The sequence below is a fragment of the Leishmania donovani genome, chromosome 13, assembly GCF_000227135.1.
Source record: "Leishmania donovani BPK282A1 complete genome, chromosome 13".
NCBI classification, from domain to species: domain Eukaryota; phylum Euglenozoa; class Kinetoplastea; order Trypanosomatida; family Trypanosomatidae; genus Leishmania; species Leishmania donovani.
This window is the reverse complement of record NC_018240.1, coordinates 212,723-227,440: the sequence shown is the minus strand read 5'-3', so window position 1 is coordinate 227,440 and position 14,718 is coordinate 212,723. Positions and strand designations below refer to the sequence as shown.

Sequence of the window (14,718 nt, the reverse complement as noted above, 5' to 3'; positions counted from 1 at the left end):
GCCTCCTCTCACGCCGATGCCCCGTGGTGAGTAGCGCCGCGTCTGCTCCGCGTGGGGCACGTTTGTCGCCAGATCGGCGAGTCACTGCAGCCCGAGCATGACGCTCGCCGCTGGGACACCTCTGAGTTGTGGGAAATGTAGGCACGTGCGGGCTTGCGGGAGGAAGGCCGGAAAAAAACATGTATCTACCGCCGCTGTCCGATCGACTGGAGTGCAAGGGTGTGAGGGTACGTGATCAGGTTTGCTTAAATCTCTTGTTGTCCACTCTCTCTCCCTGGCTACATGTCCAAGTACATGCCTCTGTGTGTGTATGTGTGTGTGCAATGAAAAGATGCCCAAGAGCGCGAAGACGGAAATGCGACAAGCCTGCATCCTGCGCGCGCGCCTCTGTCTGCTTATCCCGATCTGTGCGTCGGTGTGGTGGTGGTGCAGGACACGTGCGGGTCGACCTCGCCCACGGCTCCATTCGCTCGTCTGTAACGGAGGCGTGCGCCCTCTGCGGCCGTGGGTCTCTCTGTATCTCTGTGTCGTTCCCCACTTGCTGTAACGCCATGAAACCCTTCTCCTCGTCATCAGTCATCCTGTCTCGTAGTCTTCAAGTCAGAGCTACCATGCGCCTGGCGTTAGGTCGTCGCGGGTCGATGCCGCCTCCTAGAGGCGTCGTCACGGCTGTGGCGGCAACAGCAGTCTCTCTGCGGCGCTCGCGCGGCACCCGTGCTCCACAAGCGATATCGTCACCTGTGCGCCACTGCAGTGGCGGCTCTGCGTCTTCGTCGTCGTCAGCGGATAGCGCACGAGGCAGCTACAATCATTTCCAGCATCAGCAGCAGATGTTTCACCGCCACTCCTTCTACAATAAGGGCTCTTCGGCACCGCGTGATGGCGCTGGAGCTGGCGCGGATGGCAAGCAGGCTCACGGCAACGCAGCGGGTGGCAGTTGGAACAATGGCAGCTCATCCTCGTCCTCCACGGCATCCTCACAACAGCAGCGGGAGCAGGACGAACGCCTCTATGGCATGGGCTCCGCCACGGCGCAGCAGCGCCGGCAGGTGCGTCAGCAGTGGGAAAAGTCCTTCTTTGGTCGCTTGCACTACGAGGAAGGCATGCATGATCGTTTTGCCGAGGCGCTCAAGTCGGAGGACGAGGAGGCGTTCCGGCAGTCCATCGCTGGTCAGTCGCATGCGGACTTGTTTCCGCACTGGCCAGAGGAAGAGGAGGCGCCGCTGAGCGAATTCAAGCGGCTGCGTCCGTCGCTGCAGCTTCACTATATCGTGAACCGTCTCAGCAGCGGCGAGCGCCGCATCCGCTACTCCGTTGACTTTGGCGGTCTGCTCATGATGCCCCAGCTGAATCTTGGGGAGATGATGGTGAAAGAGGCGGGCACGCTGCTGCGCGAGCTGGGCTGGATGAACGACGAGGTCGCCGCAAGGATCGAAGAGGTCCAGGCGTTGGCGTTCAAGATCAAGTTTGACTTTGACCTCGACTAAAGGCAGGCCGCGAGCTGTCGCTTCCTTGTGCGTGCGGCACCGTTTGTGTGCGCATCAGAGGAGGGAGGGGGCGCACGGCGACACACACGCGCAGCGGTGTGCAGGGGAACCTGGTGGCGCGCACTCGATCCATTTCTGCTCTGAGTGTGTGTGTGTGTGTGTGTGTGTGGCACGCGAAACGTTCGCCGTCTCACCTATCCCTCGGCACCACCGCCACGGCAGCCACATTCGCTTTCACGGCGGACCCCCCCGCCCTCTACTCCTCCTTAACTTTTTTGTCTTGCTTTGCTGCCGAAGCCGGCAAGCGAGTGCGCGCCCGTCCCTGCGGGGCACACGGTCACTGGCTTCATTGTATCCATCCTCGCACACCGTTCTCGGGGCATGACGGTGGGCGACGCGGTGAGTGGATAATCACGTCTCCCTCTTTCTTCTTTGGGCAGTCCGCCGCAGGCGAGATCCTCCTTCAGCCCATCAGCGCTGCTTCTCGTAGTGATAGTCTGTGAGAAGCCCCCCCCCACTAACCTCATGGTCCCTTCTCTCTCGCTACGTTCACTGCCCGCGTCTCCAGAGGAAGTCCCCCCGCCCATCCAACCCCCCCCCCTTCCGCCTCTCCACCCGGTGAAGCAGGAAGCTGAACGGGCATGCAGCTCCGCACTCTCGTCAGGACGCACAAGCACAGGCGGTATACGCGTATGTATGCTCTCGCATGGAAAAGACGCACTCTGCTCCTGTCGGCATTTGGCCCCCGTGTGTAAAAGCGGCACGACCGCACCGCACACACACACACACACCGCCTCCAGAAGTCAGATCGACGGAGACGAATGTGCGGACTCGCTTAATGGCCTCGATGCGACTCCATCCCTCGCACATACACACGCCAGCAGGAGTTGCCGGCCTCTGTCGCTCACCGTCCCTCTCTCCTCTCTCGTGCCTCTTTTTTCTGCATTCCACGTGATTACACTCTGGCCCCGCGGCAGCGCGCACCGAATCCCCCCCCCTCTTCGTCCTTGTGCGTCTTGATATTCTATCGCTGCTTTATCCGACGCTGTCGTTGTCAGCGCGTGTGCACACGCACGCGCCTCGTTGGCACAGCGCAGCCGCCCTTGTGGCCGTCGGTACTTCTGGTATGCGGAAGCAACGACCTGCCTCTCTCCCACCCACGAGCTTCCCCCCTCTCTCACACACACATCGAGCCGCAGGATATCAGCACAAGTGCACACGTCCAGGCAGCACGGTGTGTGCTGCGAGAGAAGTAGAGTACAAACGCGTCCACAGTCGACCAGTCGTTTGGTTCGCCGTAGAGAAGCGGCGCATGCTCAGCAGGAGCAGCGCATCAGCTTCTGCTTGTGCTCCCACCCCCCTCTACCCCGCTCCTCCTCCACCATATCCTGTAATCCGGTATTTTATGCTTCACGATCATGACGACGGTGCAGACGAAGCCGCTGGCGTCGAAGCCCGCAGCGGTGGCAGCAGCAGCAGCACCGCCAAGAACGCTTAAGCGGCGGCGCCTGGTGGTCAGCCCAACACCATCAGCGCCAACGAACGCGCCTGATGTCATGAACGCATACACGACTGCCCCAGGCGCAAGTGGACGTCGTGCAGTGGGCCCCACAGGGAACGCGAACCCTCCCAAGAGGCACCAACGCGACTCAGAGAAGCCGCTGCTAAACTTGTTCACATCCTCGCTGCCGTATATGGCGGCCTCCGACAAGAAGGCGGAGATCGAGCGGCAGCAGCGCAAGCGTGCACCTGCAGCGGTACAGGCATTCCTGAGTGATGCGCCTCATTCCGTCACTACAAGGGCGTCGGTCGTGTGTGCAGCCCAGCCGCTTTCCAGTCGGGTGGACGTGAACAGTGGTCGCACGCTTCCCCCGCACGAGGAGGCGCCGCTTCTGCTGGGGCAACGGCATGAGCTAAAGGCACCGAATGCCTCTGCAGCGTGTCTGCCTGACGCCGACCGAGGGCCGTCAGAGATGTCGCGAGGGCCCACGAAAAAGGAGCTCGCTGCGGTGGCAGCCGATGCACGGCAGCAACTCGGACAGCCGACCTACGTCGCCCTCACAGCCCGGCAAGTCGCGGCGGCGCAGCGCTGGCAGCAGTCGCACAACTACGATCACATTGTGAAGGGCCTGCATGAGCGACTAGGTGTGGTGAAGCCCACGCCGCAGGGAACGAGAGAGGAAAAGAACGTGCTTGCGAAGCCGCTGGAGGTGGCTGCGGACGTGACGGACAAGGTCATGGCACTGCGGCAGGCCGAGATGGCGGAAATGGTCGCGCGGCTGCGTCGCATGGTTTCGGAGGCCAACATCACCGGTGTTCCCATCATCCCCGTGGCCTCCCTCGGCGCCTCCGGCAACCCATGTCCGTGGTGTCAATACTGCATCGAGCTGACGTCCGAGGAGACCATCAAGGAGTACCTGATCGCTGCGCTGCAGGTGCTCTTGTCGGAGCGGGTGGTAGCACCCATGGCCGGCCGATGCGGACCTACATCCGTGAGGAGCAGCGCCCTCTCGGGGAATGCGACGACGCTGGACTCCTTCCGGGCTCACCCAAGTCGCGCACACAAACGGCCGGCGGAGGCAGGAGCCCCGTCGCGGTACTCGGTGCCGCAGTGCTTCCGCATAGAGCTGGTCCCGTTTGGTTTGCACAAGGTGTCTATTCACGTCTCGGTGCACAGAAACCTTGTCGAGCACTTCTTCCAGGCGCACGCACGGCAGCAGGAGCACCTCCGCTCCCCCCTCATCGATCCACCGTTTCCGCGGGAGTTTGCCGAGTGGACGGACGCGCACCGGCAGCGACTGCTGCACCGCGTTCTCGGCGACCTCCTGCACGGTGGCGCCACCCCGGTCGTCCCAGCGGACCTCAAGACGATAGCGCGCTTCCCTGCCCACGACAGCGCCACTCGCGACGCGCTGTGGAGCTCTGTATGGTCCGCACGCTCTCTGGCGGGGTGGCTGACCATTTCTGAGGACGCCGTCGCCAGTTACCTCGGCGAGGAGGTCATGTTCTTCTACGCCTGGATGAACCACTATGCGCGGTGGCTGTTGGGGGCGGGTCTGCTGGGGGTGCTGGTGTCTATGCTGAGCTCCCTGCGTCTGGTGCCCGACACCGCCGCGGCGGCGGTGCTCGTGCCGGCTGCCTCCTCCTCAATCACTCTCCGCCGCACCGTGCAGCACTGCCTAGACGTGGCTCTGCTGCCGCTCTTCAGCACGACCATGATCATTGGCAGCGTACTGTGCATCAAGATGTGGGAGCGGCGCTGCAGTGCGCTGTGCATGCGGTACCACCTGTTTCAGCAAGAGGGAAAGGACGTGCTGCGTCACGATTTTCGCGGCACGCCGGGGACGGACCCCGTGACTGGGGAGCCGCAGTTGTGCTACCCGGCATGTTATCGGTTGACTGCCGCACAATCACTCACCTGGGGCATTGTTGCCCTCTTCATGGGCGGCACGCTGGGTCTTATGGTGTGCTCGCTCAACCTCGACGGGATGGTCACCGACCCGGCAAGTCGTCTGGCCATACCGTTTCTGCGGCGCCTCGCGGTGGATGGCGGCCTGCTGGATAAGACGGCGCACCCCATCGCGGGGATGCTCCCGCCGCTCGCGTACTCCGTGTGCATTGGCGCGCTGAGCTTCATCTTCACTGACTTGGCCAAGTACCTGACGCGCATGGAGAACAACCGCTACCGCGGCGAGTACATGCGCTCCCTGACGCTGAAACGAGCTGCCTTCGAGTTTGTGAACTCGTACGGCAAGTTGCTCTTCATCGCCTTTGGGCGCTGCCGCGTCGCGGAGCTGTCCGCCCACCTTCGGTCAATGTTCTACGTTGCCGTTCTAAGTCGGATGATGAGCCACACCGTCATCCCGTTTGTCGTGACGCATCGCCGCCGTGTGGTGCGCCGCCTTTTCCGCGCCAGCGGCGGCGATACCTCGTCAACGCCGTCTGAGGGGTCGCCGTCCACCCCCGCATCCCTGCGGCGCAGCGCGCACGGCGGCAGCAGCGACTCGCCGCTGGAAGAAGTGGATGAGATGCTGGACCTCTACGACATTTGCATGGACTTCATTGAGATACTGATCCAGTTCGGGTACATCCTACTCTTCGCCGCCGCCTACCCGCTCGCGTCCTTCGTGGCGCTGCTGTCTAACATCATCGAGGTCCGCTCCCACCTGTTCAAGATGTGCTACGTCATGCGCCGACCGGTGCCGCGGCTGGGGGTGCAGCAGAACGCGACGTGGTGCGGCATCATGCGCGGCTGTGTCATCGCCGCCGTCATCACGAACACGTTTCTGCTAGCCCTCACGTCCCATCAGACGGTGCGGTGGTTCCCCGAGTACTTCACTGCGACCGGCACGTTAGGCAAGCAACACACCAGTGGCAGGGTGGAGCTGAGGAGCGGCGGCAGCGCGGCAGCGGCAGCAACCGCAAATCTGAATCGCGGCGTGAGCCTTGCCGTGGCGGGGCTGGAGATGGTGCCGAGCAAGGGGCACTTCGTCGTCTTTTACTGCATGGTGATGGAGTACGTGATGTGCCTGATCGCCGTCTTCCTGCTCTGGTGCATCCCGTCGACACCGCGCGAAGTGCGCTACTACAAAACACGAAAACTCTACGAGCGCGTGTCACTGCAGTAGGCGGACCTAGCAGACCCTGGCGTGCCGCGTGCATCTGACGGTTCACCACTGCCACCCACTCACCCACCCACTTCACTGGCCGCTGCCTCCCCCTGCCCTCTGTGTCTTTCATGAGTTGCGCTGCTGCGTTGATGCAGGCATTACCCAGCACGGACCCTCCCTCTCACTGGCCTTGCCGTCTGTGCATGTTGTCTGTGCATGCGTGCCTTCTCTTCCTGTCCTGCCCGCTGCGTCTCACGGCAGCACGCGCACGCGCATACCCCTCTGCACTACAATCGTGCTCATGTTGTCGGCCTCCGCACCTCGCCGAGCCATTCCTCTGGGGCACAAGCCCACGATGCGTTGTGTGCCTCTCTCTGCAACGTGCGACTGCCTCGCACCTCTTGCTCCCGTCCGTGTCGCTGGCCAGGGACGCGCCTGCGGCCGAAAATCCTGCGGTAGAGAGGCGGCGGCGCGAACACACTGCAGTGGCTCTCCTCTCGCGAGGCTTGGGGCCGGAGGAGGGCGAGAACCCACCAGCGTCATCGTCCTCTCATGCATTCAACGCTCCGCCCTCCCTTCCCCGTCCCTCTCCACGCACGCACACACACACACACACACACATATACACGCACCTTCGCCTATCCATCGACCGTGTATTCAGACGCACGTGTGCATACCTGTGCGTGCACAACACGACGCTCCACCACCCCCACTCACACACCCACACCCTTTATCTTCGCAGAGCACCTTTCCTTTCGTTGGCTTGCTGCTCTCCCCCTCCTTGCACCGTCATCGCTGCAGCCTATCGAGTGTGCTTCCGCCTTCCACTGTGTACCGCCCTGAAGAGTGGCCGTGGCGCTCATTGCTACACGTATTCATTTCGATATCGAGCTGGCAGGGAGGTGGTGGCGCCCCCACCCCCATACACAGGTGCACAGTAACACATCTATATATATACACACAGCCGTCGCCCTCCCGCGTTCCAGCGTGTGCGTGTGCTCAGCCGCATTAGCCGACCTCTGCCCTTCGGTCGGCATATTTCTTGCCTTCGCTCTTCGTTCTTTCTTGTCCCGCGTGTCGTCTGTGTCCCCCTCTAACCGCCCTTACACGCCAGATGCGCATCCAGGTCCGAGGCACCGCCCCGTACAGCAGCGACGATGTCGTCGTCTTGGAAAACCTCACGGTGGCGGAGCTACGCAACAGCCTCATGGCCAGGTTTAACATCGACGCCGCGACGCACAGCATCCGCCTGCTATACCGCGGACGACTGATGCAGGACGCCAACTCGGTGGCCAGCTACGGTGTGGAGGAGGGCAGCACCGTGCACATTGTGGTGCAGCCCCGTCAGCCGGAGGGCGGCAACAACGGAGGCGGTGAAGAGCACAGCGCTGGCCCGAACCAACAACACCAGTTCACGATGCCTCAGTTCTCCTTTGGTACGGCGGGCAACAGCGGCTACAACTACGTGTCAGGGGGCGGCTTCTCTTGGCAGCCCTTCGCCTCTACGATCGCCAGCTCCATCTCCACTGCCTTTCAGCAGCATCAGCAGACGGCGCCGCAGGGGGCGTCGATGCCATCGGCAACCCCTCCAGCATCGGACAGCAGTCCGCACGTGACCTTCTCTTATGAGATGGGCTCGAACGTGCCGAGGAGCGACGGCACGGCTGCCGCTGGCGCTGCCGGTGGTAGTGGTATTGATGCAGCGGCAGCGGCAGCGGCAGCGGCGGCCGCCAACCCTGCGGTGGCCGCCACCGTGAACGCCTTTACTTCGCAGCTGCCGTGGCTGATCTCGTCCGTCCTTTCCAACTCGCTGAACGGCAATGCGGGTGCTCAACAGTCGCAGCAGCAGCAGCAGCAGCCATCCACCGCAGGTGCTACGCCAGCGGAAACGGCGGGTGGGACGGCGGCACCAGCAGGCTCAGCCTCTGGTAGCACAGGTGCAGGTGCCGCGGCGAACGCCGCAGCGCCAGGGCAACGTGAGGCCTCCACACCTTCCCCCGCTGCACCGCAGCCACCAGCTGCTCCTGCACCTGCCGCTGCTGCCGGTGGTGTTGCCCCGCAGCCCACTTTCCACTTCACCACGGCTGCCTCTCCACCACGCATGGATGTGTTTGTGGGCAACGCAGCGCCGTCGATGTCGCCCCTGCAGTACCCGCAGCAGCAATCATCGGTTGTGCACATCCATGTGCACTGCACCCCAGAGGAGCTGGACGCCATGCCGGAGCGTCTGCGGCGACTCTCTACGCAGATCCCAGTGGGGCATGTGACGCTGGAGGCGGACACCACAGATCGTAACAGCTATCACCAGCCCACGCTGCAGGAACAGCAGCAGCAGCAACCGCGCGCCACGGCCGCCTTCCAGGCGAACAACACCAATGCCTCCTCTGCAAGCGACACACAGACGCCATGGATCAACGAAGCCATGAGCACCGCGCTGGCAACGTTGGGAATGCCGCAGCTGTTGCAACTGGCAGCGGGCAACTGCAGCGTCCTTGCGAGCCTGCGGCTGCCATTGCAGGAGCAGGTGCAACGGCGGCTCAACGGAACGGACGAGTCGCCGGCTGCTGTGGTGCATGTGGCCCAGAACGAGGCGAGGCAGCTCAGCGAGCGTATCCTAAGCATGTCGGCTGTGCAGAACCTGATGACGCAGCAGACGGCAGCGGCCACGAGTGCCGGGAGGACCGTTGCGGAAGCGTCTCAGCGCGTGGGGATGTTCCGGCAGGAGCTTCCGCACTACCTCGAGCACTTCTACGTGTCTGTCATGCAGCACCTCTCCCGCAGCTCGGCAAACGCGGCGGAGTGGAGTCGGGGCCTACGCAACATCGTGGTGCGTTACGTTGGCATGGTCCTCAGCCGCTCGGCACGGTGGTTCGAAGGCGGTAGCGGCGCCTTTCAACCCGCCATGGCAAACATTATGCAGACACTCCTGCAGAGCAGCGGCGTGCAACAGCAGTACCCCATGCTGCAGGCTTTCTCCTCCATGCTCAGCCCGATGCTGCAGTCACTACTGGGTCAGTGGGAGCGGGAGTATGACCAGAGCATGCGGCGCAGCGACGACAGCTTGCAGTTCGAGCAGGACGCGTCACAGCAGCCGACCTCGCCGCTCCTGCCGCCTCAGGCGCCAGTCAAGGCCCCCGCCGCCTCCGCCTTCGATCGCGCGGCAACGGCGCCGTCGCTGGTCGCGGAGTCGGTCAGTGACCTGCTGACGGCCGGCAACGCCGACACCCTCGACGGCGCCGCGCGCATGGACGACGATTTCGAGGATCTCGCGAAGGAGCTGATGGAGGACGCTGACAACGACGCGCCCCAGTCGGCAAAGAAGGCGGTCACGCCGAAGTCATGGCCGTTGGAGACGCCAAGCAGCGACCTGTCGGCGGTAGCCTCTCAGGCCCGCCTGGCGTCCGCTGTGGAGGAATGGGAGGAAGCCTGTGATGTGCCGCACTCAGTCGCCGAGCGGGTGCGTGCCATGGCGACGCGCTACACTGAGGCGCGTGTGACGCGGGTGTTGCCGAGCAACACCGCGGAGAGCGCGTCCACGCCGCAAGCGCCACCGCCATCGCATGCGGAAGGGCGACAGAATTCGTCCACGCGCGGGCACAGTGACGACTGGGTGATGTGGGAGGCAAACCCCTATGGCAACTCCGCCTCACGCCGGTAGGCATAGCAGCGCGCGAGAAGGGAATGCGCGTGTGCGCGCCTTCTGCCATATTACAGCGAGAGCGATATCTAAACTTTAATGTCGGGTGGGAGGAGGAGGAGACATCAACACAGATGCAGCGTGACTTCTCTTCCTTGACGGGCGTCCACCCACCCCCGAAAAGACATGCGCCCTCTTTTGCCTGGGTCCTGCTCGTGTTGCACGTGTGTCTGTGCTCCGTATCTCCGAATACGTTCCCCGGCTCACGTGTCTCCTCCTCCCTCCCCTACCCGCTCTCCTCCGTTCCACTGTCTCTCGCTCGGCGTGCGCATGTGTGTACGCCGCGCGCGCGGCGCGGTGTCGCTCTGATTCTATTGCTGTCACTGTTACCTATTTTTCTGAACGTCCTGTCAAGCCCGTCTGCGCGTGTCGTCTACATGTGCCTCTCAGTGAGTTGGGGGAGGGAGAGGGGGGGGGGCACTGACACCGGTGTGCACGCCTTCCATCTACCTCTCGCCGTGCACGGACTCGCCCATCCCACACCCCGCCTTGGCCGCTTACTCTCCACCCAGCGTCCGTTGCAGCAGGCGTCGAAAATCACTCGTGTGATCTTCGTCACTTGTGCGTCCCCGCATCGACCTCTCTCGCTCACGTTCTCTTTATTCGTTCGCCATCTGTGCACACGCATCCGTCATCGCGCACCCACGCACACGGTCGGCGGCGCGTGCAAGTAATCGTGTCAAGCGGCTTTGGGGCACGAGAGAGGGAGGCACAGTGATGCGCCGGCGATACCTTTCCTGCCGCCGCAGGCCGCCCACCACCCCCTTGCACCTCCATGTCCTCAGCCTCCATCATCGCTCTCTCTCTCTCTCGGTCTCCACCGCTCTTTGTGCTCAGCATGACACGTTCGCTACGGCCACCCGCACACAAACACAAGCGCATACGGAAGCCGCCACCCATGCATTCAGGTAATGGCCGCAGCAGCGCGTACGTACAGGCACATCGTCGCCCGGGAGCTCTCCACCAACTTCCGGGCGGTCGCATCCATCGTTGAAGCACCGTTCCCAACGGAGCTGCACCCCAAGGCTATCCTCGTGAAGAACAAGTACCTTGGCATCAACGCGAGCGACATTAACTTCACGGCTGGCATCTACCAGCCCAACGTGCGGCCGCCTTTCGCTTGTGGCTTCGAGGCTGTCGGAGAGGTTGTCGACGTAGGCAGCGGCGTAAAAGACTTGAAGGCCGGCGCCGCTGTCGTGACTCAGAGCTACGGCGCGTTCACAGAGTACCAGGTGGTAGCGCGACGGCACGCCAAGCCTATACCACGCATGGCGAGGGAATACCTGCCGCTCGACCTGAGTGCGACGACGGCGTCCATTGCGCTTGAGCACGTCCTCAAGCCGCAGCCCGGCGAGCGCGCCGTCGTGACGGCGGCGGCAGGCGGCACAGGGCAATTTGCCGTTCAGCTGCTCAAGCACGTCTACGGCTGCTCAGTCGTCGGGACGTGCTCCTCGCCATCGAAGGAGGTCTTTCTCACCAACACCCTCAAGTGCGACGGGGTGGTGAATTACAAGGCAGAGGGCGGCGACACGGCGGCGGCGTTCCTGCGCTGCTACCCACGCGGGGTCAGCATCGCCTACGAATCCGTTGGCGGCGACCTTCTCGAGGCTGTGATCCAGAGCCTCGCACCGCGCGGCCGCATCCTCTCACTAGGCTGCGTTTCGACTTACCAGCGCGGCTCCATCGAAGCAGCCTGTCCGAACCGCAAGCCGCTGCCGTTGCAGCTGCTTGCCAAGAGCGCCTCCCTCTCTACCTTCTTCCTCCCTCACTTCGCCAAGTACGGGCAGCTGCACTTCGACCGTCTCTGTGCGCTGCACGAGCAGGGCATTCTGCATTGCTGCATCGATCCCGCGACTTTCAGAGGCCTAGAAGGTGTGTACGACGCCATCGACTGGATGTTCGAGCAGAAGAACTGTGGCAAGGTGATGGTTGAGCTGTAATGTGACCAGCTCCACCCACGAGGCCGCCGCCTCGATATCGCGATGCCTGAAGCGCCTGGCCTCGCTGTGGGGAAAAGCGCTGACCACATACGTATGTCTCTTCTCTCTTTCGCGGCGCGCGCGCGTCGTTGCTCACGTGCGCACCCCACAAAGGGTGCAAGTTCTGCTGTCAACGCCAGTGTCTGCCGATGGGCCAGTGGGGAGGAGGCTATAGAGAGAGGGCTAAGCGACCGTTTCGTTTGTGTCTGTGCGTGCATACCCCCCCCCTCCCTCATCACCGACACCCGAGCAGCAAGGCAATAAGGCATCTCTCTCCTTGAAGGCTCTCCAAGTGTGTTTCGGATGTGTGCGGTACTCGCCGCCCCACCCTCGCCCCGGGAGGGATGAGGAGCGGATCTCGAGAGGAGAGCCCCTCCTCAGACGTAATGGCTCTTTCTCAGGGGTGCATTCCTGATGTATGATCTCCTCGCCCACCCCCTCACCCCTCTCGTCCTCTTGTTCGCCGCCGCCGCCGCCGTGATGCACACCTTCCACGGTCGTCGTGCAGGTACTCTCGTTCAAGCTCTCTGTGTACGTGTCTGCCTGTGTGTGTGTGTGTGTGTAGGTACTACATCCTATTGGGGCTCTGTGCTCTCCCGGGCAGGCGACCTCCTCCTCCATTGCCTTTCTCGCTCCGCTTTCTGCTGTATTGTTGCTGTTCCTTCCCTCAAGTGCGATATCCCGTTAGCCGCCCATCTCATCCATCGCCGTCACCGCCATTGTCGGAGGGGGTGTCAAACATTTTTCGTGCCTGCTTGGTATACCATCACCAACACCCCACACACACATACTCACCACCGCAGCCGGGGGCACCGCAGGAACGTGAACGACGAGAGGCAGAGCGATGGCAAGCACTGGCAAGCTGAAGGTGCCGGAGACGGCGGAAGAGGCGAAGGAGCTCGTCGCGGTGATGCGGCAGCTGCCGGACAACCGCGTCTGCTTCGACTGCCCGCAGAAAAACCCGAGCTGGTGCAGCGTGACGTACGGCCTCTTCCTATGCATGGACTGCTGCGGCCGCCACCGTGGCATGGGGGTACACATCACCTTCATGAAGTCTGCGGAGCTTGACAGCTGGCGCCCGCAAGAGGCACTGCGTGTGGCGCTTGGCGGCAACAGCAGGGCGAAGCAGTTCCTGAAGCAGCATGGCAATATGGACCCCAAGTCCTTCTACACCTCCCCCGCCGCCGCGCTGTACAAGCGCATGGTTGACAAGGCCGTGAACGACTTCACACTGAACGGGCAGCTACCGTCGGCGTCTCCCGTGCCGCAGCTGGCGTGCGAGGCGTCGCCGCAGTCGGACAACTGTGCTTCTCCGACGTTCATCGGTGTCGCCGCCCCCACTGGGTCGTCCCTGTCGCCTACCCCCAGCGCCAGCCCCGACGTGACGGCACAGGGCAGCCCCGTGACAGTGGCGCCGATCGTGGCGATCTCCTCCAAGCCCACCGGGCTCGGGACGAAGAAGCTCGGCGGCAGCGGCGCGGCGCTTGGCGCGAAGGGGAAGAAGAAGGGCTTCGGCGGCATCGCCCGCGTCGAGGGCATCATCGAGGAGTCCACACGGCCGGTGCCTGAAGAGCTGCTGTATGACCGCGAGGCAGAGCACCGCAAAGCCGCCGAGGCAGAGATGGAGCGCCAGCGCCAGGCAGACCTGGCTGCCGCCGCCGCCCGCGCGGTGGACCCGAGCATGCTTGGTCGCGGCGAGCCGCATGCGCCGAAGGCACCGAAGGTAACACAGGCACCGCGCCAGACCGGCTTCATCGGCAAGAACGCGGAGAACGTCAACGGCGATCTTTTCGACGACACGAACGTGCCGGCGACGGCACCGGCGCCGCCAACGCGCCAGCCGTGCGGCGTGGGCGGCAACAACGCCACGAACGTCTCGGCCTCCGCGGCCACGGCGAGGTCGGCGACGCCGACGCTACCGCCAATGTCCGTCTCGGCGGCGCCGCGCGCCGGGCCTGACTTCCGTGGTCTCGGCAACCAGGCGTACGTGCCTGAGGACACCTACTGCGCCAGCGGCGGTCCGCGTGGCAGCAGCGGCGGCATGGGCGCGCCCGGTACCGCAAGCGACGCTCTCTGGCATGTCACGGAAGCCGCGCGCAGCCTGCAGCAGAGCGCTGCACAGGCAACCGGGGCTTTGGGAGAGGCGGTGAAGAACTTCCTGGATGATCTGTAGGTAAGCAAAAAGCAAAATGGGAGGAGCGCGGCGTACGGTGATGGTTCGCGCTGTTCTCTCAGTGTCGGTGTGTGTGTGTGTGTGTGTGTGTGTGCACCTTCGTTGTTGAGGGCGCATTCCTCTTTCATATAGGCGATGAAGTGTGGACGTTTCTGACTGTGTGTGTTAGCAGCGCGTGCACGCGCGGATGCCGGTGTCCTTTCCTTCCGGGATTAGCATCCCTGATGGCAGGGAGAGGACACACCTTTCCGTGCGTCGTATCTCAGGGCCCAGCGCACCCCCTCCCCTCCCCCTCCCATCTCTCTCTGTGTGTGGGAGGGAGGCCAAGCAGCACCCCTCCAGCCCTGGCAAATGCCGAGCGACTTCGGGTGGTGTGACGGGGTCAAGCGCCCACGATATGGGGAGGTCAGAGCGATGTATCCGCTGCTGATGGCGGCGGTGGGGCCCCTTGGAGAGCGTGGCGCCGTCGCGACCTGCGACACTGAGCACACGTTTGTGCCATCCATGTGGTGGGCAGCGTGTCAGCGTGACTCGAGCGCATCCCGCCCCCCGGCCCTCCACTGCCCATTGGTGGGGGGAGCCTGAGCCACCCCGAGGGGAGTGATGCACCGCGTGGCGGCCGGCATGATTGGGAGCGGCTGCGGGCCAATCTGCAGGATGGGTAGTGGGTAGATTGGGGGGAGGGGCAGAGGCCGAGCTCAGATGACTGAGTCGGTGCGTTGCCGTACCGCATGTCTACGGCTGCTTCGCACCACGCAATGGGTGCCTGTGG

The 14,718-nt window shown here is 63.3% G+C and overlaps 5 protein-coding genes across 5 annotated transcripts; all 5 read left to right on the top strand.

Moving 5' to 3' along the window:
* Nucleotides 1–830: 830 nt before the first annotated feature.
* Nucleotides 831–1,487, top strand: LDBPK_130640 (hypothetical protein, conserved; the record flags this gene model as incomplete). Its single annotated transcript, XM_003859227.1, has 1 exon — nucleotides 831–1,487. One exon carries the CDS (start codon nucleotides 831–833, stop codon nucleotides 1,485–1,487), a length of 657 nt encoding a protein of 218 aa, XP_003859275.1.
* A 1,694-nt stretch (nucleotides 1,488–3,181) lies between these two features.
* LDBPK_130630 (hypothetical protein, unknown function) lies at nucleotides 3,182–6,115 on the top strand (the record flags this gene model as incomplete). Its single annotated transcript, XM_003859226.1, has 1 exon — nucleotides 3,182–6,115. The coding sequence occupies one exon, from the start codon at nucleotides 3,182–3,184 to the stop codon at nucleotides 6,113–6,115; it is 2,934 nt and encodes a 977-aa protein (XP_003859274.1).
* Nucleotides 6,116–7,211: 1,096 nt separating this feature from the next.
* On the top strand, nucleotides 7,212–9,755 carry LDBPK_130620 (ubiquitin-like protein; the record flags this gene model as incomplete). Its single annotated transcript, XM_003859225.1, has 1 exon — nucleotides 7,212–9,755. One exon carries the CDS (start codon nucleotides 7,212–7,214, stop codon nucleotides 9,753–9,755), a length of 2,544 nt encoding a protein of 847 aa, XP_003859273.1.
* Nucleotides 9,756–10,705: 950 nt separating this feature from the next.
* Nucleotides 10,706–11,734, top strand: LDBPK_130610 (oxidoreductase-like protein; the record flags this gene model as incomplete). The annotated part of the gene is made up of 1 exon (XM_003859224.1): nucleotides 10,706–11,734. One exon carries the CDS (start codon nucleotides 10,706–10,708, stop codon nucleotides 11,732–11,734), a length of 1,029 nt encoding a protein of 342 aa, XP_003859272.1.
* Nucleotides 11,735–12,617: 883 nt separating this feature from the next.
* On the top strand, nucleotides 12,618–13,946 carry LDBPK_130600 (hypothetical protein, conserved; the record flags this gene model as incomplete). Its single annotated transcript, XM_003859223.1, has 1 exon — nucleotides 12,618–13,946. One exon carries the CDS (start codon nucleotides 12,618–12,620, stop codon nucleotides 13,944–13,946), a length of 1,329 nt encoding a protein of 442 aa, XP_003859271.1.
* Between the last annotated feature and the right edge of the window lie 772 nt (nucleotides 13,947–14,718).